General features: G+C 35.5%; 1 protein-coding gene across 1 annotated transcript; it reads right to left on the minus strand.

The window, feature by feature from the left end:
• Window positions 1-26,717, minus strand: CSN2 (casein beta; the record flags this gene model as incomplete). Its single annotated transcript, XM_081151072.1, has 6 exons — window positions 1-93; window positions 21,987-22,538; window positions 23,877-23,921; window positions 25,571-25,597; window positions 25,906-25,932; window positions 26,667-26,717. 6 exons carry the CDS (start codon window positions 26,715-26,717, stop codon window positions 1-3), a joined length of 795 nt encoding a protein of 264 aa, XP_081007198.1.

The raw sequence follows: 26,717 nt of genomic DNA on the forward strand, positions 1-26,717 counted from the left end.
TTATTGGCAATCCCGGCATTCCTTGGTCTGTAAATGCATCACTGCAATCTCTGTCTCTGTTGTCACAAAGCCGTCTTCTCCCTCTGTCTCTTCCTATAAAGACAACAGTCATATTAAATTAAGGACACACACTTTACTCCTGGAAATCCTTGTCTTAACTAATTACATCTGCAAGTACCCATATTTACAAGTCAGATCAATTTCTGAGGTGTGGGGAGTTAAAAATTCAACATACCCTTGGGGAGGGACACAATTGAACACATGTCACTGGTATTTATTTTTATTCTCATTAACATTGTTTGCAACTATTATATGCCAACACACAATATTTTTCAGTCTGTCAGTATTTTTAACTTAACAACATGCAATGCAATTTTATAATATGCTGGGAGAATGATTATGGAAGAAAGCAGGTCATGACATAGCTGATGGCTATTCAAAGGGCAAGAAAATCATTTAGGCAATCTCATTTTAATTGTGAAATATTCTGTACTAAAAGAAAGTCTAGTTCATGCTTATTCTGTGAAATATTCTGTACTAAAAGGAAAGCTAGTTTACATAAAATCAATAGAACACTAGGCAAAATGTTGTCTTTTAATCATATTTATAAGGAAAGCTAATTCACGTTTAGCAGGTAACTGGAAAGAAAACCTCAGCTATACTATGGTTGTAAATTCTGGCAGCTAAAATCTACAAATTGCAATATATTATAATTTTTAGGAGATTGAAAGATTTATTCACCAAAAGTCATGAACACAGGATGTCTCTTCCAGAGAAAAACAATCCAAATAAAAGCCAATCTCCTTTCCACTGTGGGTTGCACAGAACAGAGAAGGCAACTTTTGGAACCAAAGCCACTGTAAGGGAACAGCAGGAAAGTACCAAGGCTCAGAGGCTGAGGCAAGAAAGTGAGAGGGAAGGAAAGTTGGTAGAATGCTGAGTTCCATGTCCGCGTGCTCTCTCCTGAACCGCCTTTGGGCCCTCCACTTTACACAGGTTGGCGTTTAAAGGGGCTGAAGTTTAACAAATCCAAAATGGAAATCTTTGTTGTGTCTCTCCTTCAGTCTCAGTTAATTTTGCCCTGTATTTCTCAGATTCAAAACCTAAGAATAATCTTTTTTTTTCTCCTCTGAACTTCAGTAGGTTCTGCCTCTAATATTAATAACTATATAGTTGATTCCAAAATAGAATGTATATATGTATATATTTATTAATACTTCAACTCAGTATTTGTGACTACAGTGAGCTTTATTTACAAAGAAGTTCAAATGCTGTGTGGTTTCAAACTACATACGTTTTTAGAAGGCAGAGGTCATGCAGATGTTCCGTTAATCAGTCATCATTAATACAAGGAGGCAGAGACAAATGACTTTGCTTTGTGGTTTTGTTTTGGAAGATGCTCGATGCAAGTGTTAGATGTTAAATATCTGATCAATGCCCTGCTACTCAAGGAGATTTTCTTACATGCATATACTTTTTTCAAATGTTTCAACCTACTCTTTCCCTTTGTGGTGACATGATTCTGGCCTAGTTTCTTAACCCATGTGATCCCCATTTTATCTTATGTGGTGACATCCTACAGGAGTTGCTGGAAGAAAGAAATGCAATATCAAATACAAGGCACCTATAAAATTAATATCCGACATAGAGCAAATGCTTAAACATGGCAACCAGAATGCCTTTCACTTTCTATGCTTAGGGGCTGAAGGCTTTGCCACAACCAATTATTAAATCTTTATACAATCCTGTTGAATCAAGAATTATTACATCCAAATAAAGAATGCAACATCAATCAGAATTAGGTTAGTTATTCCAAATTACATATTAGTAAACTGTAAAAAAAAATCAATATTCAGATTATTAGATTCCAAAGCCTGTACACATTGCCTGTGTTATTATCTATTGGGCTATAACAAAATACTGGACCTAGTAGCAAAAAATTTTAGTAAAAATTTAGAAACATGGTATTGAGGTAAGAGTGAGATAACTATACGCCCAGGAAACTATCACCACCATCAAGGCCACAGACATGTCCATGTTTTCCCAAAGTTTCCTCCCGCCCCCCTGATAATTGTTATCTTTCATATGAATGTACGTAGTAATAACACTGAACATAAAATTGACCCTTTTAGTAGATCTTAAGTATAGAATGCAATATTGTTAGCTATAGGAAATATGTTTTACAGTAGGTCTCTAGAACTTACCTTGCAACCTTTATACCCTCTGACCATCACCATTCCCTTTTCCCCCCACCCTGCTCCTGCAACCTCCATTCTCCTCTCTGTGTCTGTCAGTGTGACAAGTTTAGAATCTACATATAAATGCGACAATAAAATATCTTTCTTTCTATGTCTGGCTTATTTAATTGAAATAAGGCCCATCCATGCTGTTCTAAATGGCACATTTCCACCTTTTTGCAGGTGAATAACATTTTACTTTATGTACATACCACATTTTCTTTATCCTTGCATTCATTAAAGCTCAGTTAAGTTGTGTCTACATCTTAACTAGCGTGAATAACGCTGCAATAAGCATGGGGGTGCAGGTGTCACTTTTCTTTACTAATTCTATCATTTCTGTCAGTTCTGAGTCTGTTTATTTTGACTGACATTTCTCTTCATTGTGAGTCCTGTTTTTCTTTGCTCCATGCCTGGTAGGCCTATTTTTACCTTTTGAGGAACCTCCGTAATGTTCTGCATCATGGCTGCACCAATTGACTTTCTCACAGTACACCAGGGTTTAAATTTCTCCAGAGTCTCACCAACACTTATCTTTTGTTTTGCCTTCTTGCTTTTCTTTTCTGTCTTTTTTGTTCTTTTTTTTCTAATAGTAGCCTTCCCTTTAGGGATTCTCACAATAGCCTCCAGGTTTTCCCCTCCCTCCCTTGTGTTTTTTCTGTCATACATCTTTAACTTTGATTAGATAGCCTACATTGTCAATTTACTGTTTCTAGTGTGCTGGATCTTTTTAAAAATTTCTTTATATATATTTGACTTATGTTGTGGGCCACAATGAAGTTACTTGTAAACAATTTTGCACATCAGAGGCATGCAATCCAGGGTAGACTACTCTTTCATTTAGAGCAAAATTTAACCAACTTGTAATGCGTTGTAACAAACTATGTGGATGACAAGCTTTTTCCACTCTGGCTGTGGTAACATGGTCTGTTCTCAACCCTGTTTGAGATCCAGGGATGATACAACTTACTCCATTTTAATGTTCTGTCTCCAGTCTCATGGGGTTTCCTCACATTATTTGTGGGAAAACAAAACAAAACAAAACTCAGAAGAAGATTAAAGGCAACCCTCTCACCGGAATCCTTCCACTATTAATTTAACACATCAAAATTTCTTTTTCTTTTATGAATATCTTTTAAAATTGTTTAATTAACTACTGCTACTTAAGGTTAGGTAAGTGCCTTTATGCCTAGACATTGAGCAATGGACAGTTTAACTGGAACCTTCTGTTAAGAATATATCGAAAAGGGGACATCTGTAAAACTTTCAACAATAAAGATAAATTTTTTAAAAAGAACATAACATCAAAGAAAAAACACACTTCACTGAATTATTTCAATTTCATTAAAATCATAGTTTGGCTTATGAAATATTTAAAATTTTGCTACAAACATTTTAATTCATAAACCAATTGTCTGTGTATTGGCATGCATGAGGTTTTTTGTAAATATTAATAAAATAAACTATTGAAAATGCCCTCTGTGTATGAGGACATATGCAGTCAGAAATATAGGCACTGAGCAGAAATCTGCATAAGCACAAATGTCCACACTGGTGATCCTAATGTTTTCCTTTCATCTTTTGGTTGCATAGGAAGCTCAGAATCATCACTTCTGCTTGGGAGAGGATGTCTATTTTCAGGAATTTTATTTATAATTTGAGCTACTTTATAAGAACTTTTTTTGGAGCAGTTCCTCTGGAAAAACTCATGGATACTCTTTCCTTTTGAAAATACATAAAGCTTACTTTCCTACTTGTAGTTATTGTTTCTCTACCTCTTAGACTTCAACTGAGAGTACATTTGCTCTACAGTAGATTTAGAGTCATGATGGAGACCTAAGTCAACCCTGAGCCACAGTGAAGTTGCTTTTTATATGATCCCCAACATTTTTCCCTAATATTTTCATTGTAATAGTAAAGTTTCTCCCTTATAAAATTTCATCATTCTCAATTTTTCTATTTTCTCTGTATGTCTAATTGTTTTTGCCAGTTTTATTGAGATATAATCAACATACATTACTGTATAATTTTAAGTTGTACAGTATAATAGTTTGATTTAGCATCACTCTTTCCATATAGATGTGATTAAAATAAAAGAAGCCCTGGCCAGGTGATTCAGTTGGTTGGAGCTTCGTTCTGTACACCAGATGGTTTTGGGTTTGAGTCCCTGTCAGGGCACATACCTAGGTTGCAGGTTCGATCCCTGGTAAGTGTGCCTACCATAAAAGGAAAAAAAATGTGAATGAAAAAATTTTTTCTGATGATAAATTGTGGGAAGATCTACTCTCAGTCTATATCTCCTCATTTAAATTGGAATCTGGCTATCGACTATCAAATATTTAGTTATCAGAAAATACTCTCCCTTTCTCCACCAGAGAGAACATTAAAAACATCCGGCTTAAACATCAACCCCCAAAGCCAACATTTCTGTAACTTGATCTAAATCTGATCACTGACTTTCACTAGGTTGATTCAAATATTTTCTAGTACATATGGATCTTCTAGTTGATAGCCAACTTTTCTTTCTCCTTTTTACTGCCTACCAAAGCTACTCTTTTTGGAATAAGAATGATATGGAGGAAATGGTAGTAATGACTATAACACCTAAAATTAGGTGTTATATCACCTGAGCATCTATCACGAGCAGTGTCATTAATGTGCACTGATTCAACTATCTCTCACAACTGTTGATAACAATGCAGTAGAGGCAATAGAAACTTGCCCACATGGGAATTATTGCCTTTGGTTGTGTTGATTACATCTTACTGGTCAGTAAGTCTCCTTGTAATTGTTTTTCTTGGACCACTTCTATATATTTTGCATTGACTCCATTTTCTCAAACATAACACTGATTTTCTCTATGGTTCTGACCTGAGGCTCATTCTCTTCTGATCATACACCTTTTTCTCCCATCTTGCCATTTAAAATTTTTAATTAGCACCTACAATCTGATGGTCCCGAAATATGTAGACACAAATTTTAATTTCTGTAGTTCAATTTAGACTGACATGCTCAATAATTTCCTGCTTATTTTTCTATTTCACAAATACAAATATTAGCAGGATGAGTGTCTTTTCACTGGAGTCTCTTGTCCATGGAATGTACCTGTGTGAACTTAACATTTTGTTCCAAATTACTCATTTGATCTTTTTTATTATAATAAACTGAAATAATATTATAGTATTTAAAGTAGCTGCTTTTGCAGATAACTTAATAGACATTTAGGATTCATATTCTTGCCTGGAACTCTAGATTCTAACTTTTCTCATGTGTATAGGAAAAAGATTTTTTCTCCAAATTGAAAGAGTTGAAAAAAAAATTAAGTCAGATTCTTGTCAAGATGGCAGCACAGGTAAATGTGGCACTCAAATCCTTCCACAACCACATCAAAATTAAAACCAAACTACAGAATAATCAGCATTCAGAACCACCTGAAATCTCACTGAACAGAAGTCCTAAACTAAGAATATAAAGAAGAAGCCACATCGAGACTGATAGGAGGAGGGAGACACAGAAGAATAGGTTTCACACCAACCTGTGTTGGATAAAAATCAAAGGCATATCTCAGGCATAGGTCTCCCCAGAGGAGAGAAGGGTTCTTGCTCCATACCAGGCCCTGCAGCCCAGCATTCCAGTTCCAGAAATAAAAGTGCCCATAACTTCTGGCTGTAAAAGCCAGCAGGGATTGTGTCTGAGTGAGACGGAGGGCTTCGGGAGTCCCAGGCATTCCTCTTAAAGAGCCTATGCAGAGACTCACTCAGACTCTGAGTTGCAGCACTGGGGAAGAACTGAGTAGCCTGAAATCAGAGGGGAGAGCCTAAAGGGCAGCTTTCTCCCAGAGAGAAATACTGACATAGGCCATTGTTCATTTTCTAGATCCTCAGCTGGTGGGTGCCATATCTGAGTTCCATCAACCTTGCTAACACTGTTAGCCCCACCCTGGTGAATCCATGAGAGTCTGAACCCCCAACTTGGGGGCCCAACTCCAGCTTTGTCATACAAACAACTTGCATTGGCTCATGTGGCTAAACTTCATAAAATCTCTCAAATAAGCAGCATCTGGGCTTAATTCACAGCTTGGCCTCTCCTGGGCATCTCCAAGCCTAGAATAAGCAGCAACCATCTGAAGATTGTTTTGTAGCTAATACCTGGTGGCCCTGGGTAGGGCACAGGTGGCACTTGATCTTAGCACCAGCTCCTTGGAGGCCCCAGAGCCAGTGCACCTCCATTTCCTGAGTAATATGTAAGGTACTGTTTAATAATATCCAAAACATTTCAGAGAGGGGTGGAGAAAGTAAAATGAACATATATTGTGTGAATTTGTATAATGATCCAGGGTTTTGTATAGTATAACATAAAACTGATTATCTCTAACAAATTATTAGATTAAAAATAGATATTTTGCATTATTTGTGTAGATGGAGTCTTTTAATTCTCTCTGTGAGACTGTTCCACTATAATAAAAACATCTAATATCTAAAATGTAGCTATTATAATTTATTAACAAAGTTAATCAAGAATCATAGAATAAGAAACCCATGTCCTTCTCATTATCCTGTCAAATATTATTTTTTATACTCTTGTTTTCTTAAATATATTGATTAATAAATTTATATAGGCTTCAATTATACAGTTCTATGATACACCATCAGTATATTGTATTGTGTGTTCACCACCCAACTCAGGTCTCTTTTTGACACTATTTATCCTCCCTTTTAACTTTTCCTACCTACGCCCATCCCCTTTTTCTCTGGTAATCAACATACTGTGGCCTGTGTCTATGAGGGTTCATTCATTTTTTGCTTAATCCCTTTACCTTTTTCACCAACCACCCAACACCTTCACCCTGACACCTGTCAGTCTTTTTTCTGTATCTGAGTCTATTTCTATTTTGTTTATTTTATTTATTAGTAATTAAGTACATATTTCTTTGTAATAAATTGCTCTTGCTATTTATTCTATTTGGGATTTTGTTCCTTCATACTTTGGGATGTGAGGCTGTTCCCACTGAAAAGTGTGGGGTCAAAACCCCAAGCCGAACTCTTTAGCCCAGAGCACCAGAGCCATGAAGATATGTCTACATAATATCAACCTGTCAAAAGCTGCAGGCTTTCTGTTCAACAGGGAGAAATGGGAATTTGCTTCCTCTAAAGGGCCAATGCACAGGCACACTCTTAGACGGCAAATGCACAAATTGTTTTTGCAGTCACTTACCCTGGCCTACAGTGGAAGGAGGGTAAAGTGGACTAGAGTCACATGAGGAGATTCTGGGGTTTGAGGCTCTGGGGAGAGAGCTGAAGGGACAATTGCCACAGAATCCCTGTGCTGAGCCATTCTCCCATACAGCTGATGCCAACTTCCTTGAGTTGACTTGTTCATGCCTGAAATTGAAGCAATGATACCTCTTTACTTTGATCTTACAGAAACCTCCAACCCCTTGGCCTTTCCATATACTTTTTTATTTTCTATGTTCACTTTACATTTTATTTCATTTTTTAAAATCTAAGAAGTCATGTTTATCACTCAGTACATATTACAATAATTCAAATGACTTCCATGAAACTCTTGCTTTAAGTATACCTACTTGTTAAAATCTCAATCCTAGAAATTTCTTAAATTTACTTACAGTATTAGTCTACCGAGGACACTCAACTATACAAATTTTTAAAAAGTTTTATGTTTTTAAACATAGACTGCAATACTGCTTACAAAATCTTTTTCTTGTTTTTAGTCATACACCTCTAATTATTTCCCTTCAATTAACTAACCAAAAATAGCATTAACTTTTGAATCATCTAACTCATCACACCCATTAGTCAATTACAGAAAAAAAAATCACCTATTTTGTAGAGAAAATTGCACCTATTTTTCTCTCTGAAGGAGCATAACTGCCTTCAGATTCCCACACTCACTCTTCTATAAATTGATTTATGTCTGATCAGATCTCTAACTTTCTCCAGACATAAAGATTCAGTGACACATAATTTTTAAAAATATATTATCACTGTGGTTTGGTTTTTATTTCCTGCATCATCCTGAATGAATTTATTTAAATTAGGATGCTCTTTCCAGGAAAGTTATGGTGATATGTAAAAATAGTACTTAATGTTTACATTTAAACTATTTCTATCTGAAATACAATTTATGTATCTTCTGCTTTATTCCAATTCCCACTTTATGATATTTAGTCAAGATAAGGAAATTGTAGTTTAAGGAAATTAAGCAATTTCCAAGGTCATTGTAACTTTTGTTCATGAACATTAAGCTTCCTTCTTGAACTTTCACATTCTTGGCTTCCACAGTTCACAAATAGTCTGGAAATCGTCCTCCCTTCTGCAGCTCTTTTCATTCTAGGACAGTCTCATGGACTTCTCATTTCCGAGCTATTATCAAAGTTGCCATCTTCTCTTCTGATTCTACAGCAATATAACACAAACTGCTTTTTAGTTAAATAAATTAACTTCATGGGTTTTGTCATAGACTGTAGAGCATACTTTCATTGTAGGAGAAGTAAAAGAGGGAGAGGAAATAAAGGAGGAGAAGGGGGTGGGGAAGGAGGAAGAAAAACGGGACGAGAGGGAGAGAAGGAGGAGACCCGGCATGAATGTCATCATAAGCACCCGTTTAGAGATTGCATCTTCAGGCCACCAGCTTAATGCCACACCTGAGATAGAGCAGTCACACTTCATTGATTTTCCCCTTCTATGAAAGACACTGACATTTTCAAACAGTGTGGTGTTTGGTTGTAGCATATATGGTACCATTTTTCCTTAATTATGAAATAACAGGACGAGTTCTGGCTCATCAATATTCTAAAATGACCTACTGTTCCTGGAAGATGAAACCATAAGCATCACACAAAGGCTACTCCTAAGTTTAGAGTCCACTGTGCTGCTTTCTTTCTATCACACACAATCCCCACACATCCTATCACCTTGAAGCAGAAAATGATGTGTGGAATAATGCCTACATTTTGGTGTCCCAACCCCAAATATGGGAGAGTTAAGTTAATAATAGGTTTTAATTGTGTGTATTAGCATCTGTCAATTTTTATTACCTGGAGGGCATTTCTTTTTCTTTCTGATGTTGTAGCTCAGTAGTGCCTGTGGATCTCTAGTTCACATTTTGTTCAGCAGGCTGTGAATATCATAAATTTATTGGAATAGTGCCTAGTAACATGGCTTAAGAGAAACCACTGCAGAAATAAGTGAGGGAAGAAAGGAAGTAAGGTAAGTAAGAGTGAGAGAGAGAAAAAAGACAATGGAAGGAAGAAAATAATTTGACATTCCCAAAATGAAGAAAGCAGGATTTTTTTTAAAAACAGACTTATTTCAATATTATTGAACCTTGTGTAAGTTATTTTTTCATTGAGAATATACTGGAGATTGGATTTGTTTAACATTGAAAATCAACTATATATACGCAATGCATAGAAATCAATAAAAATGAATAAGAATGATTTATATTGAATTAAACTTCATTGGTCTTAGTAAAACATTTATAATTTTTTTTTACCATCCAAAGAATAAGAATTTCTAATGTTCAAATACAGAAATTTCACCTAATAAATATTTCCTTAAGTCTCCTGATAAAGAATGAAACCTTAAATACTATTTATAAGGTCAGGTCTATAATGCACTTATGAGTCAATTATGTGGTTTCTCAAACTTTATGATACACAAAGAATCACCTGGAGATATTTATAACATTAATTGATAAGTTGCTACTGTACCTCCTAGAATATGACTCAACATGCGTGGAAAGAGGGCCTATGAATTTACATTCCTTTCAAGCTCTCAGGAGATGCTGACTCCTGATGGTCACATGAACCACATTTTGAGTAACAACTGACGTGGACTCAAAATATACCTAAAGCTTAAAGATGACTTTTTGCATGTTCAGTTCTGAGTACACTGTCCAACCAGGAGCAAAGAACTGATTTTTTGTACAAATTTGCCTAGGGACTTAGTGAAAACTATTTTTTCCTCCTATGGAGTGTAATCATTTTAAAACATGGTTTCCAGTAAAGAACATGAGCCCCTAAAGACTTAAAGGTAATAAATTCAATACCAAAACATATGCATCTAATGACTATGTGAGACATTGAGGACAGAGCTTCAGTGGCCATAGGAATTTAATGCTAAGAATTATTTTATTATCTAGTACTCAATGGATTACTTTATTTTGGTAACATTTCAACATACTTTACAACTTAAAAGATTCCAAAGTCAGTAGAATAAAGGCACATTGTAATAACTTATAGGAGACACATGGGAGATAAATGATGACTCCAATTTTATTATGCTGGATGACATTAGAGAACCATTAAAAATTGGATAAGATTGTATCAATCATTTGGGCATAGAGTTTTTCCATCTTGGACAGGGGTGTGTTAAAATAGGGCAGATGGTGTTCTACAGAAAACCTTTAACCATTTAAATTCATTTCTATGCTTACTTTATTCTGGGTCTATTCATGCATAGCCAGACAAACAATGGGATTAACATGTGATGGGTACAACTGTTTCCTGGTCGTTCTGCTTCAAAATTTTCTACTGTAGAATTTAAGTCTATCTGTAGGGACAAATTTGGGGCATTATTTTCAGTTCTATAATATGATCTCACAATTGACATGATTTAGAAAAACAAATTAAAGATTTCAGGGTATATAAGTTCATCAGTTCTCTAGAAACGCACACCATGTCTTAGGGCTTTGCAATTTCAGCTTCTTGAAGTCCTGCCTGTCATCTTGGGTAAAAGGTAATATCTTCATGGACAATCTAATATAATGTCTTATTCTGATTTCTGTTTGCTACAATAAGTTGTAAACCATTTTCTAAATATATACTATTTCTTGATAATTTCTCATAAAAAAAAACCGTTTAAATAAATGATGATTCTATGTCAGGATCTGAAGATGAGTACAGGATTCCAATACCTCTAAATTGACAGCAAGCATTGTACCAAAGTAATTATATGGAACAAGGGGGAGATATGCTCTGTGTTCTCTATTGATGGCATGTCCTAGATGTCTTTATATTTTCTTGACTTGATATATAATATTCACTGCCTTAATAATTAGTTTTACTTCTAACTTAAAGGCTGAGGTTATCTTTTATAAGAAAATGATGTCTCAAGCAGCATAAGCTCTGTTCTTGCACGTGTGTATTAATTCAAAGATTTAATTAACCTTCACCAAAGTTACTGTTACCGTCACTAATTCATTTTCCATTGTCTTTTCATTGTTTTTTTTATCATAGAAGAACAATGGTTTCTGATTTTCTGCATAATTAACACTATACAACAGACTACTTTATTTTCTTAATTCACTATATTTAATGTATTTTTATTTCATGTGTCATTTTGTTGAAAGAAAGTTTTTATACTACATCAAACTTTGATCATGGTGTTCTTTGGATAATATTCTTTCAAAGATCCTAAATTATCCATGTGGGTATCTGCCTATCTGTAGAAGACCAGTTTTTGTGAATTTTTCTTAATCCTCTACTTTCAATAAAATTTGATGTATGAACAACACTAAAGCTGCATCCTTGTTTACATCGTAATATTACTGAATATTTGGTAAGTAATTGATGATTTAAAAAAAAAATCAACCTTCAAAATATATACAATTTTCTCAGTTTGTCCAATTGCACAGTCCTGAGTTTAAGCCAATGAGACAAAATTAGGATATAAAGAGCAAAGGAATACCATCAGTCACAAATTGTGCTTCAGATGTTAGAGAGTTCGAGTTATTAGGCAGAAGAATGGTTTCTTCCATCATCAAGAAAAAGGTGCTTCTCTATTGTTCTACCCAACCTGAGGGGGAAAAATGATCCGGGGGGGGGGGGGGGGAAGAGCTTTCACTCACTATTTACCTTATAGTTTGCAATATTTTTTTATTTAGAAGTCTATAACTGAGAAACAAATAATCTGCTTTATTTCCTATATAACAGCAACAAAACTGAGTTCACTTATATGAACAGAATTCGAAAAACCTATCAAAAAGTCCCAGATTAGGGTCATTTTGTTGAATAAGATTATTTTGAATTAAATCATTATTACCAATTCAGTTTCTCAATATTTCTACAAATATTTTCCCCAAAACTTCTATTCAGTTTGATTTTTCTCTATCCATTATCATTAATTTTCTAATTATAGGGTGACACCGCTGCCGCAGTTCTCAAGCTGGAGACCTGACAGATATTTTCTACCTCCATTATAAAACCTGCCTGTCCCTTTTTCCTTGAAAGTCTGCCTTCTAAACATTTCTTTAAACTCTTCACCATTACCCCATATGTCATTATGTAAGGCCCTATAATATCACAACCATCTAAATGGTCAGCCAGTGTCCATTTTGGTTCTTCTTACCTGGTGAATTATTTCATTTCCTATATGCTATCTCTCTCTCATGTCTGTTTCTTTGCAGGTTCCCCAAAACTCTCTTTATTTATTCTGTTTACTCTAACACAAGCTTTACCCTTTTCTTTACTTTAATATTCCCGACACCCATTCTCTAGGCCTGTTTAAGATGTCCACTCTGTCTGCTTGAATGATGCTCTATTATTTCTGTGCCACAGCACTTATCTTTACTTGGCAACGTCCCCTCCAGGTCTCTAAGGTCCATGAGGTCGGGCAATGTGTTTTAATACTCTTTGTATTTCTGGTCTGCTTCACAAAGCTGTGGCTCCTGCTCAGGTCAATAAATGATGCGCAAGTGCAGGAATGAATGTGTTTCTCATCTGTCACATGTGCTTTCACAGGACTCAGCAAACATGAGGATCTTTGTCTTTGCCGTTATCATGGCTCTCATGGTTGCCCTGATTGTGAGTATATCAGAAAATTGTGAAGAATAGTTCCCCGGGAATTATGCAGAGATTGTCTCTTATTTCTTGTATTCTCAACCACATTTGCATTGTCCGAACATGGCGTTATCAATTCCAATGGTTTTGTATGGACATTTTCCTTGAATTAACCTACTTCAGTACATTAGGACCTAGGATAAATCTCAAGTAGACACACAGAGACACTAAGCACATACAGAGGTGCAAGTGAAAAAAATAAAAACCCAAGAAGATCAGAGAAAAACATAGTCATAGCACCAGACTGTACCTTTATCATTAACATGTCCATGTACAGCAACTGAAAACACTTGAGGCCCTGAGCCAATCCAAATTTTAACTTTTCAATTTCACTCTCTTGGTCACAGTGAAAGATTTTCTTCTTATCACACAAAAGAAATTTGGACCTGAGTGAATTGATATGGGAATGTAGCAAATTAATTATAGCCTCAGCCTAGTCTTCATTCCGTCACTAAACATGAAACAACTAGCTTAGTGTATAAGTTACCTGAGGCTTTGCCTCCACTTTCTTTAATCATAATTGTGGCAGCCAAGTGGGTATTGACACTCAATCTAGAATTATAAAACTGAGATGTCCATTATTTTCTTTTTTTCTCAAGAGTGCTGATTCTTCATCTGATGAGGTAAGACACTTTCATTTACTGAGAAACTTGGTAATTAAACATGGATAACAATTTTAATTTGTTTTTTATTTTAACAGAATCCTTATTACCACGGAAGCATAGATGAAGTAAGTATTCCCCAGATAATATGATATAATAAAATACATTTTCTTGTCTATTTATTACATTAAAAGAATCAATACTTATCTGTGAAACATATCTATATAGTGAATCTTTAAAGTATACATTGAGTTTATTTTTTTTATGATATACTGAAAGCTTATGTCCTGGTGACATTTAGATAGAAATTTATAATGCTACCCTGAAGAAGATAATTATTTTCACAGAATGTAAGTATCTTTGTTTGGTAAATAATTGCCTTGGCCTAAAGAATAGTTGAAATTCTAAATCTATTAAATATAATTTATGCATAATAGAGCATAGAGGCTGCTATTTACACATATGATGTGGTAAGTTTTCACCCCTTGATTCCTGTGGAGGATGATGAAGTCTTTAGGTTAAGTTGACCTTGTTAAATGAGATAGAAAATTTCATTTATTTAGCATTTTTTAATAAAGTAGTCTTGGCATCTCAAATTATTTTCACATCCCATATCAATATGATCTAAAATGTTCTTAGTAATGTATTAAATAAGTGAATTCTTTTATGGCACCAAATAAAAAGATGAAGAAGAAAGGATGAAGGATATTGAATTTAATAGGAGTTTGAAGGGACAGTAAGGTCATTCATTATAGGTCAAGAGTGAGATTTAGCCATTTCACCTAACCTGGAATTAGCAAATTCTTTCTCCCTGGAAAATTCAAAGATGGACAAAGTAGGAGCTTGGAGGTAATATTTTAAAGAATATTTAAAACTTCTGTGAGAGGTTGACTATAATTGATGGCCTTACCTGTATTACAAAACAACAAAATTGTCAACATACAGAATAACTGTAAATGTTTTTTTCTCTTCTTTTAATCATTTTTCTTATTAAAAAGTGAAAAATCTATCTAAAAATTTTTAAAATCAAACATATAGATGATCTGCAAGTTCTTACAAATTTTAACAACCTAAGATTCTAATACGAATTATAGAGAAATATTTACACTGACATTGCCTCAGTTCTCTGCAATTTTATCTTTTCAAGGAGAGTTTTCCCCATATGCACAGTTTCCACCCAGGGCTCCATATCCATACCTGCACCCAGATCAACCATACCAGTAAGCACTGGACAGATGACAGAGGTAGCAGCATCCAATAATATTTTTTGTTGCCCAGAAATTTCATTGGTGAGAGTTAAAACAAGAATAAATAAAAGGAAGCCATCAAACCCTAAAAAGACCAGTAAGAGCAATATAGTTAGGTGTAGCTCCCCTAAAGTGAATTTATTCATCTAAATATTTCTAGAAGAGAAGATCTGTGCCGGTGTGGTTAGAGGTGGGCTTTTAGGATAGGAACCCTGGTGTTTGAATCCTGGTTGGGATAACTACTTGTTTCATGACCTTGAACTAGTTCTAATCTTTTCTAAATTTCAAATTTCTCATAGACAAATGGGTATTATAATAATAGGTAACAACTTCATAGAATTGGTGAGACTAACTTAAAGACATATTTCATCAATGCCAGTAAGCAAATACTCATATAATCTTTTAAGGGGAAAGTAAGCCAGCATTGAGAAATGATCAGTAGAAAACAGTGTCCACTATCGTCAGCCAACTCTCAGGAGAAGCTGATAAAGTGGCGTATTCTAATTTTTAAAGCTTGTTGAAACTTTGGGAAAAGCAGAAATCAGAAACCCAGAGCAGCCTGACTATCATTTGGTGGAGACCAAGGAGGGGGTAGCCAAAGTGCAATTGAGAACAGTTGATCAGGCATAAATGAATAGATCTGGATAGAATTCAAAAACAGGAAAGCATAATGGAGTTAGCAGTGACTTAGTCTACAGTATAATAAAAAATGTTTTTTATCTACAGGCTTGCGGAGAAGTCGTCTTTGCTCTCTCCTCATGATGATTCTTCTTACTCAAAAATCCTTTCACACATCTAGCAACATGTTATCAGCCTCCATGCAATAAATACATCCAAAGTGCCTCAAAAAGCATATTTTAACAAACAGTTCAAAAAGTAGAGTATTCTTCTATCAGACATTACATTGGAATTTAATAACAATTTGACTCATAAATAATGTTTCTGTGTACAAATTTCAGCTTTCAAAAAAAACCAACATAAGGAAAAGCCAATCAAGTAGTGTTACCGGAACAACACACACCCGAGAAAAATTATCAATTGTAACACAGTAGTAATGATATTCTCTGGACTAGGTGATTGTTCTCTAATTTGTTCTCTGTGTTAAAATATCATTAAAGTAAAAAAAAAAAAAACCCACACCCCTTTCTATGCACAATAAATTGGTCTATGAAGCATATGCCGGATATCCCATTGCATTCATTTCCTAGCACTGCCAAAACAAAGCACCAAAACTGGTGGCTAAGAAACACCAGAGGAGCCTTGCTCTCTGTGACAGCTCTAGGGTATACTTTGTTTTTGCCTCTTCTGAGTTTCTGGCATTTATTGGCAATCCCGGCCTTCCTTGGTCTGTAAATGCATCACTGCAATCTCTGTCTCTGTTGTCACAAAGCCGTCTTCTCCCTCTGTCTCTTCTTATAAAGACAACAGTCATATTAAATTAAAGACACACACCTTACACCTGGAAAACCTTGTCTTATCTATTTACACCTGCAATTATCCATATTTACAAGTCAGATCAATTTCTGAGGTATGGGGAGTTAGAACTTCAACATATCTTTCGTGAGGGACACAACTGAATGCATGGCACTTACAGTTATTTGGATTTTCATTAACATTTTTACAACTATCATATGCCAACAGTCACAATATTTTTCAGTCTTTCAATATTATTACAGTGCATTGCAACTTTATGAAACTGAAAGTTATATTCACCATAAGTCATGGACACAGGTTGTCTCTTCTTGAGAAAATCAGTCAAAACTAAAGGCCAGTCTCCCTTCCACAGAGGGGTGCACAGAACAGACAGAGCAACTTTTGGAACCAAAGACACTGGAAGGGAGCAGCAGGAGAGCACCACGGCTCTGAGGCTGGGACAAGAAAGTGAGAGGGAAGGAGAGGTGGTAGAATGCTGAGCTGCATGTCTGCCCGCGCTCTCCTGAACTGCCTTTAGATCCTCCAGTTTACACAGTTTGGCATGTAAAGGGGCTGAAATTTAGCAAATCCAAAATGAAACCCCTTGTTGTGCCCCTCCTCCAGTCTCAGATAATTTTTGCCTTATATTTCTCAGATTCAAAACCTAAAAACAACCATTTGTGTTTTTTTCCTCTGCCTTACAATTAGTTCTGCCTCTAATATTAATAAGTAGATATATTTGATAATTATCTATATTTGATTAACCCCTCAACTATTTGTGACCACAGCAAATATCATTTATAAAGAAGTTCAAGTACAACCTGGTTTCAAACTATGTATGTTTTTAATAGGCAGAAGTCATGTAGATGTTCTGTTAATTAGTCATTATTAATAAAATTAGACCTAACAACTTTGCTTTGTAGCTTTCTTTTGGAAGATGCAGGTTATAGAAAAGACTGCTCGCCCAAATCTCAGAATTTATGGTCATTCAGGCCCTAATCCCAGAGTAACTAGAGTGCAGCTTCCTGGAGTGTCCAAGCATCAAGAGAAGAATGCTAATTGGCTATACTCGGATCAAGGACATCTCCCTTTGGATAAGGGATTGTGGTAGCATGATATTTCTAGACTGCAAAAAATACTCAATTCTTTATCCAAGAGTGATTAAACTTTTCTTCCTACATATTAAGATATATCAAATAATTATAGAAGTTCAAAATTAAATCTTGTGCATCTCCTCCTGATGTTGCTGTGCTCTGTTCATTGTCTGTAAGTAAGCTGTTCTGTCGGTGTGAACTGTTTGAGTCCCCCAAATCCCTTCAGCAAGCAAAAACTTAAGGTGATGATTGTGAAATTAGCACAGGCTAATTAGCACAGGAGAGCCGCACCTCTGAATAACACACAGAGAGGAAAATGAAGCAGGAATCAAGCTGCGAGTTCCCACCATGTCCGGATTCTTCCTTTTCAAATTTCACCCCACTAGGGCTAAAACCATGCATTTCACAGTACATTACCCAGCCACTCCACGCTGCTGAGGAAACCACGTCCTGCGCCCTGTGACTGACTTGTATTCAAGTCAAAAGCAAAGAGGTGACTGTGCATTGGTGAGGCCCACACAGAGGGAGGAGCCGCAGGTGGGCTAGACACTAAAGAAGAAGAACATGATTTACATTTAAATTTATAAAGCAACAAACGTGTACTGAGAAAAACTCACATATCAAAGTGAATTCTTACAAAGTATTTGTCAACGAGGTTAATGGAAAGAATATTACTAGGACCTGGGAGCACCCCCTCGTGTTCCCTGTCAAGATCTGTCTCGCCTCGATAAGTACTAGTCTAACTTATTCACCAGGAACTAATTTGTTATAGGTTCTAATAGAGTCTATTTATGGGGTTGTGAACCCTGTTATATTTTGTGTCTGCTTCCTGTCACTCAGGAATATTTATATGAAATTAATCTATGTTGGTTTGTGTGGCAGTTGCTCCTACCTGCCTGTGTGCCTGTATACTATTCCATTCCATTGTCCATTAGAATTGATTTATACAAAATCCTGTTGATTCACATTAGTGTTGATTTTAGTTTAAGAGCTTAAGAATAATACCACTAAGAACATTGGGTATATATATTTAGTGCACATACATATTATTTCTGTTTGCTATATACCTGAGTGGAACCATGAGTCATGAAATATGCAAATGTTTTTCTTGGACAAAGTCTGACACTGGCTTCCAAGGTGCTTGTGCCAGTTGACATTTACATCAGCATTGCTTAGCATTCCTTTGGTTTGCTTTCGCAAATACTTGGTGTAGCAATTTTTTTTCCATTTTAGTCATTCTGATGGTTGTGTCACAATATTATATGGCAGCTTTAATTTGCCTTTTTCTGTTCAGTACCTTTTCATATGTTTATTGGCCAGTAACGTATTTTCTTTTGGTGAAGTGCATATTCAAGTGAATCTATTGCCTACATAATATTCTATCAGTTGTCTTTCTTACTGAAATATGCTCAGTTAAATTTAGGCAAGTTAGAGACTGGGCCCAGATGAAGAGTTAGGCTTGGCCATGCCAGGTTTGTGATATTAATTAGATACACAGGTGTGGAGGCCAAGAAGGCAAGTAGGATGTATGAGTTTGGAGATGAGAAGGAGAAGTCAGTTGGAAGGTATCCATTTAGATGCTCTCAGACTATGGATGGATTGAAGTCATGGAACTAAAAAATATCAGCCATTGTAGGCTAACTCCCAAGGGTATTCCAACACTAAAAGGTTTGAAAAAGGAAATATCAGATGGGAGACTGCAAAGAAGTGGCTAGTGAGTTAAGAGAGAAATTGAGGTTGAAGAGGTTTAGGATTTCAAAAGAAGAGAAGTATGATAGTTCAAGCTTACCAAACAGCACTGAGAGGATGGGTAACATGAACACAATTTATCAAGATGGAAGTTGTCGATGACCTTGGAAAAATAAGTGGTTTCAGTAGGGACAAAAGCTTGATGGAATGACAGCAGGTTGATGAGAGGCTAATATATGAGATCATTGAAATGGCAATATGGATACCTCTATGATAATTGCCAGAGAGTAACCTAAAAAATTGTACTGTTAAAGATGGAATTTTTTCCTTAAATATGGAAGATATGATAGAATAAGATTGGTTTGCACTTGATCCTGAGGTTTTGGAGAACATTGAGGATGCAGGAAAGATGGAAGAATGGCTAGAGATGAATCACTGTGTAAACTGATGTGGATGAACTTGAGTGTACAGTGCAGGAGTTGGTAGAGGAATAATTCACAATGAAACAATTACTGGACAGTCAGAGACAATGAATATCAGAGCTTCCTGTAGGTCTTTGATTCTTGGGCATTACTAGCTGAAGCCACATAACCCAGCTCATTCTGACTGTGGTACTGGCTCTTGCTGCTGTGATATGTGTTAAGCCAGTAACACAGAGCAACAAGGGGCACTTATCATGCACAGTGCAGGGCACTAATCACGTTCAAACTTCAATAAAACCCTTTGAATTGGCTCTTATATAGATGTGGAAATTGAAGCTCCAAAAAATCAAGTAACTTTCAAAGCACGACTTAGCTGTTGTGTTGCAGAGCTGTGAATCAGATTTCATTTTTGAAACTTTTTTATAGAGTGACCATAAAATTTGACACCTGATGCTGGGTACTTTTGAGGGTGAAAAGCATAGGTCTAATGGTTTAACTGGGACTATGGGTACAAAGTCTTTCTATAGAAAACACAGCATATAATTATCTTTTCCCTCTACTTTTTGATATCTTTTAATAGTCGATTCAAAACATTCCATTGTTATTTTTAACAACAGTAATAATCTAGAATTAAGATTAAAGAGATCAATTATGCTGGAAAGATTATAATAAAGACAGGAAAACTCAATATGCATACAATATTAATTTATTGAAATGACTGTTTAGGAAACTAATAATAAGCACAATTCCAGAAACAATTTTAATACATATTATTGATATGGTTATGGTATTTCCAACTCAAAATTGAAATTTGTATGACTTTTTGAATTAGAATTTGGAAAATTGAGGTTAAGAGTCAAATTCAAATTAATATAAATATTATATAATATATAAAATAAATAAGTACATTTTATTTTTTCCAGGTAGAATAATTTAAAAATTGTTAATTTTTTAAAAGCATGATATAAAGGTTGAAAAGATGCAAGAGTTCCAGTCGCAGTCAATTCTATGGAATAGAGAACAAATATAGAATTAGTTATGTTTTATGATATAAGTATACATCTCTCTCCATTTGTAATAAAATTCATTAAAGAAATTTTATTACCAATGCATCATGTTGGGCCTTTCTTGCATATAAAATCTCCAAAAACCAAATAAATTTAACTGGGAATTGTTTTAGTGAAATATCTATTTTATCATAATCACTAAATAATTTGTATCTTAAGAATCTCAAATTTATATTCCTCCCCTTTTTAACTCTCACATGGGACTAAATAATTTTATTTTTACCCTTGATTAGAATACAATATGTATATTTTAAATGTGATAAAACTATTAAATATTATGGAGCCTAAGGTGAAAATGAGAATGCAACTTGATTTTTTAAAAAGCTCAGACATATTCACTTAAAAGTAAAATAAACTTTTCAGTTTTTTTCTAAAAATAATGATACTCAAGCATAAGAACATAGGGATTTGAAAATAAAACATTCAAACCTGTCAATAACACAATTATAATTAATGAAATACAATACATAATTTCAGGTGAGTACATAATACTCAACTGCTTTGATGCCCATGACCCATAGATAATTAATAACGAATTTTGTATATTGATGAAATTTACCACTATCCTGTGCTTATTCAGGACAATGTGTTGTAAAAATGTATTAGCTATGAAAATAATCAATCTAATTTCCAGCTCTCAAAGCTTACCAAAATTGAAAGGCAAACATTATAGTTGAAATCCTCTTAAACCTTAAAGAAAATAATAAAAATAAATATTCACCTTTTGTCAAGAACATTTTTTCTAAAAATTCAATGGTTGAAGGAGTGGATGGATGTGGAAGAGGGTAAGGGGGGATAAATGGTGATGGGAAAAAATAAATTAAAAAATTAAATAATGAATAAAAATTTGGTAAGTAATGAAAAGCATCACAATTGTTTGCACTCACTGTACATATATAACAAACAAGATGTTCATTAATGCATGTAGAGAATAGATGTGCATGAGGAAATCTTTAAAACTGTAGAAAATATTAAAACTTCTCGATTCTACACTCAGACTTCCAAATTTAATTCTGACTTTAGTAGGTTTTCATCTTTTATATCTGCATTCTCAGCAGATCATTTAAATCAGAATCTCTGAAATAATTTCATCTCAATACTCAGTATCCTCTAGATAGAAAACCAGAACAATTATTTCTAAAACTCTGTGAGTAGTTCTAGGCACTGGGATTTTGGGGAACAAGGTTTATAGGTTATTTTATTGTGTAACTAGTGATGAGAATCCCTGATGTAAACTCTGTGCACTAGGATATCCATTCAGTATTCATTTATTCTTTTATCTGGATCTCTCTCTCCTTCTGCTATCATAGACACATCATGCATGAAACAGCGGAGTTAGTAAATTAGGACTTACTTGTTGTAAGTTGTAAACTGGGGAAATAGGTTGAGTCACAGGGGTGAATTCCCAGGCAGGGTCAACCAGAAGCTCCTGGTTCAGCAGCAGGGCTTGCATGGGCATAGCTCTCGGGGGGAAGGGCATAGCTCTCGGGGGGAAGGTCAGCACTTGCTGGGGAAGAGGCAGGGCTTTGGACTGAGGAAGGGAGACCATGGCCTGAGGAGGAAGCATGGGAGTCTGAAGCAGAGACCGGGCAGCTTGGGGCACGAAGGGCTGGAGCAGAGGCAGAGGGAGCTGTGAATTTTTGAGATCAGTGAGATCTGGGATGTGACGCTGAAAAAATGGCACCACTGGAGATTTAGGCAATGGCATCTGCACATTGCGCTTAGGCAAGATGTTCTCAGCGCTGGGGACTTCCATTATTTCCGGCTGAGGGACCGGCACCCCCACAGCAGGCTGAGCAGCAGGCAGGATGCCCTGCGGAAGGACAGCGTAAGGGACGGGCTCAGCGTAAGGGTAGAGAAGGGGCTGTGGCTGGACCAAGGCGTGGATTTTGTCCTGGTGCTCATCCTGGAAAAAAAGAAAAAGAATATCTGTGTCCATGATTCAGCTATCATTGTCATTCATGATGAATTAACCTGCTCTCTAGTGAAGAATCCTGAGTGAAAGAGAAACAGACATTTTTACTTATGCTGGTTGAGAAATTATTTGGGGCCATGTGAAGAAGAGTTAAATACTCTTTGATGGACTCCTCATTAACCCACTCCCTTCATAGGTGCACCCAGATCAAACTGAAATCAGTGTGTGGGGATTGCAAGCCTGTTTCTGCTCTCTGACTTGCCTTCAATAGCTGGGGCTAGCTGTAGAGCTTGGTGTTCAGAGGGCATGAACTTTTCAACATAATGGGATAAAGCAGACCAAATTGTTTCCGTATAATGAAGGCTAATTTTAAAAAGAATTAGAGGAGTATTTCCAAGGTTGACTTCTGTGTGTGTTAATGAAAAGTAAATCTTAATTTGTGCTTTAATTGAAGGAGTTACTGAACACCAGCTGATTTCTTGCATTACTTTCCTTGGTAGATGGTCATTACTGTGTCTTTAAAGAGACATCACTGTGTAAATTCACCTTTACTTAGAAAACTATTTGGTGTAAGTTCCAAACAAACTTAAGCCATTGATAAAACAGGAAGGTGAAATACTACAATTAGATAAATATGTTACCACATGTGTCATTTAAACAAAATATTCTTTCTTTTTTAAGAAAATCTTTATTTTTAAGCAAGCTCTGCCACTGAATAACTGTGATATTGTCACACAGTTGTGTACTCAATTGTTTTGTGTCTCATTTCTTTTATCTCTATAATGAAAATTCTTTTATGAGCTGCATATATGCATAAATGCTAATATAAAACATATAAAATTTTAATGTAAATCATTGTGTATTTGCTGTGTGTCAGTTCATCAACCCTAGGGGATTATGGATATTCTCAGTTTACAGATGAAGAAATCAAAATACAGAGAAACTTTGGCCCAAGGTTATAGAGCTACTCAACGATCAAGTTAGGATCTGTGCCATATTTCCTTCCCATTTGTTTCATCTCCTATCTGTCTTGAGACTAAAAGAGCCTAGTGCCCAACCTGGAAATGTATCACCTAGTGTGTGTTTATGGAAAACAGGTACACCATTAGGAAATAGAGCAAATCAATAATTATTCTAAAGTACTTAGTCTATGCTCTGCAAGTGGATTATGAGCTTAAAAATGCAGTTATAACTTAAAAATATAGTGATAAAGTTTTATTTCTTATGCTGGCAGTATTTTATTACAATTCTTTAGAGTCAATAAACACACCTTTTGTATGTACTATTTTTATAATAATTTTTTAAATATACTCATTGTGAACAAATTACCTCTCTTTGCTGCTGTTTGTCATTTTCAAACTTCTCAGGTATCTGCTAAAAAACAAATAACATGAAAAGAAATTGTATAATCTGTAAAAATTAAATGTAAAAAATTTTGAAAATATGTACATTTCAATATAAGGGTTTTACTCCCCTTTATGTGGGACAAAAAACTGAAACTCATAGGAAAACACAATAGTATGGTTGTTATCAGAGCGAAGAGGTTTTGAGGGGTAGTTAAAGATAAATGGAACCAACTATGTGGTGGCGTAAGATGATTTGACTTCGAGTGACAGACACACAATGAAATATACAGATCACGTATAAGAGAAATGTACATTTGAAATCTATCTGATCTTATAAACCAATGTCACTCCAATAAATTTAACAAAAATAAATAAATAGTTTTACCTTATTGATGTGTGAAATGGATTCCTTCAGAAAATAAAAATAAAAGTTGGTTAAATTTTCTTAAAAAAATTTATTTGCCAATATGAACCAGAAAATGAAGGCATTTAATAGGTTAATGTGAACACCGTGCTTGGTAATATTGCTAAAAACATAGGATCATTCCTGAAACTTATGTTTTTTGCACTGTTCTGCACAAGCCTGTTCTATAAAAAAAATACAGATGAATGCAGTCAAGAAAAAAATTTTTACTGCCCAACCAGTGTGGCTCAGCTGTTGAGTATCAACCCGTAATCCAGGAGGTCTCCAGTCAGGGCATATACCTGGGTTTCAGGCTAGATCCCCAGAAGAGGGCATGCAGGAGGCTCTCTCTCATCATTGATGCCTCTATCTCTTTCTCCCTCTCCTTTCCTCTCTTTGAAATCAATAAAAAATCTTTAAAAACATTTAAAAAAAACAACTAGACATAGTACAAAAACAGGCATTTCATAGATGCTAACTTTTCCCTCTCACTATATTCCCTTCTTATGACTACAAATGATCTCTAAGACAACATATGATTCTAAAACAATAAAATGCATTAATAAGAAATTATAATAACTATAAATATATCCTGTTAATTATTCTTAGCTCATTTGCTATATTCTGGTTTCAAATGAATTGTAAGAACTGAATACTTTCCCTAAGGATCTGATAACCTTTGTGAAGAGATAAAGTGCACCCAGGTACCAGTTAGCAGGTAATGACAGGCCCTGAAAAGTGGTGCAAGTGTAAATATCTACCTGACTCTCCCAGGCAGATTTGAGACTAATATGAAGTCTAATAAAATATGCCTTTTATTTACTAAAGTGACAATTGTAATCACAAAATATGGCCATTTGCATGTTTGCACCGCTACATTGCCATTCTTTCCTATGGGCATGTGCTTTTCAGTTTATACCACAGCTCTAGTCAATGCCTGATCCACAGAAGGTGCTGAATAAATGTCAGAACAGTGAATGAGGTCAGGCTGGAGAGTGGTCAAGACACAAAAGAGGACTGTGCAATCCACTTAAAGAAGGGAGTGGGGCACAGTGACAAAGGTTCAAGTAGCAGCTAGTGTGGAAAGTGCTGGGATAGTGAATTCTGCAGACATTTATTTTGTCCTTAAACATATAATGGAAATTTACATCAGAATTTATATATCAGAATGGCTGCATTCACTTAAATACCCTAAAATAACACAATATAAAGAGTGTCCAGCATTTTACTGTTTCAAATGGAAAATTGCCTCAGAATGAACATTGTCTTCTTACCTCACTGCTGGAAATGCTTTCTACAGTCTGTGAAGAAAAAATACAGAATCAACAACTGGATCATCAAAGAATGTTACTTTTTTTTTTTTATATATATAATTTTTTTAATTGATTTTAGAGAAAAGGGGAGAGAGGGAGTGGGAGAGAGAGAGAGAGAGAGGGGCATTGATGTGGGAGAGAAACATCTATCGGTTGCCTCCTGTCCACTGCTATCAGGGATTGAACTCACAGCTTTTGGTGCATGAGATGACCCTCCAACCAACTGAGCCTCACCAGCTGGGGCAGAATGTTACTATTCATGGTTGGAAAAATTTCCTCTGAATAAAATATCTTACCTCCCTGGATACACTGAATTCTTCCTTCTGTAAAGAAAAACAACAAGAACAAAAGCATTTAGTTTCCATAGCTAACTCATTTCCTACTTACTCTTTCCCTTTCTCATGCAGAGCTATCTCCTTCACAAATTGAAGAAATAAAAAATGTTGTATATTTTTTGAGAGCCTTAAAGGCAATTGTGTTTTATGTCTTTTATATTTGATAACTCTAATGGCATGTTTTTAGTTTACCTGAATGAAGAACAATTTTTGATGGGCACAGAAAAGAAGTTTTTTTTAATTTGTATCAAACACTTTTTATTACGATTACAAATATGTTTATGATTATGATTAATGCCTGATGTTCCACCCTCTGGATGCCTTTGGGTGGACACAGGCAGCACTTGGCCCAATGCCCTATAGTAAGAGGCACCTAAGGCTCATCACCAATGTGTTCATCGATGTTGCGCATGCACACAACTGTCTTTGTGTGATACTACTTTTCTGTTGTTTCTGTATTTGCTTCTTGTTTTGTCTGTTGCTTACTGGTTGTTTTTTCTTTAGCGACTGGCTGCACAGTGGTGTAGAAATCATTTAACCCAGATTTGTGGTCCGATAGGACTCCGTTGAAATACTGGGTGAACGTAAAAGATTTTCTTAGAAGTAAACAAAAAATGCTGTTGAGATTCTGCTTTATTTGTGGGTTTAAAATGTTGCTGATGCTGTTCTCGACACGTGGGATAATATTTCACTACATGTGAATCAGGTAGAGATTGTCTTACCTCCCGCGCAAGAGCGAGGGCCACCAGGCTGGCCAGGATGAGGACCTTCAT

Source organism: Miniopterus schreibersii, assembly GCF_964146895.1.
Source record: "Miniopterus schreibersii genome assembly, chromosome: 1".
NCBI lineage: Eukaryota > Metazoa > Chordata > Mammalia > Chiroptera > Miniopteridae > Miniopterus > Miniopterus schreibersii.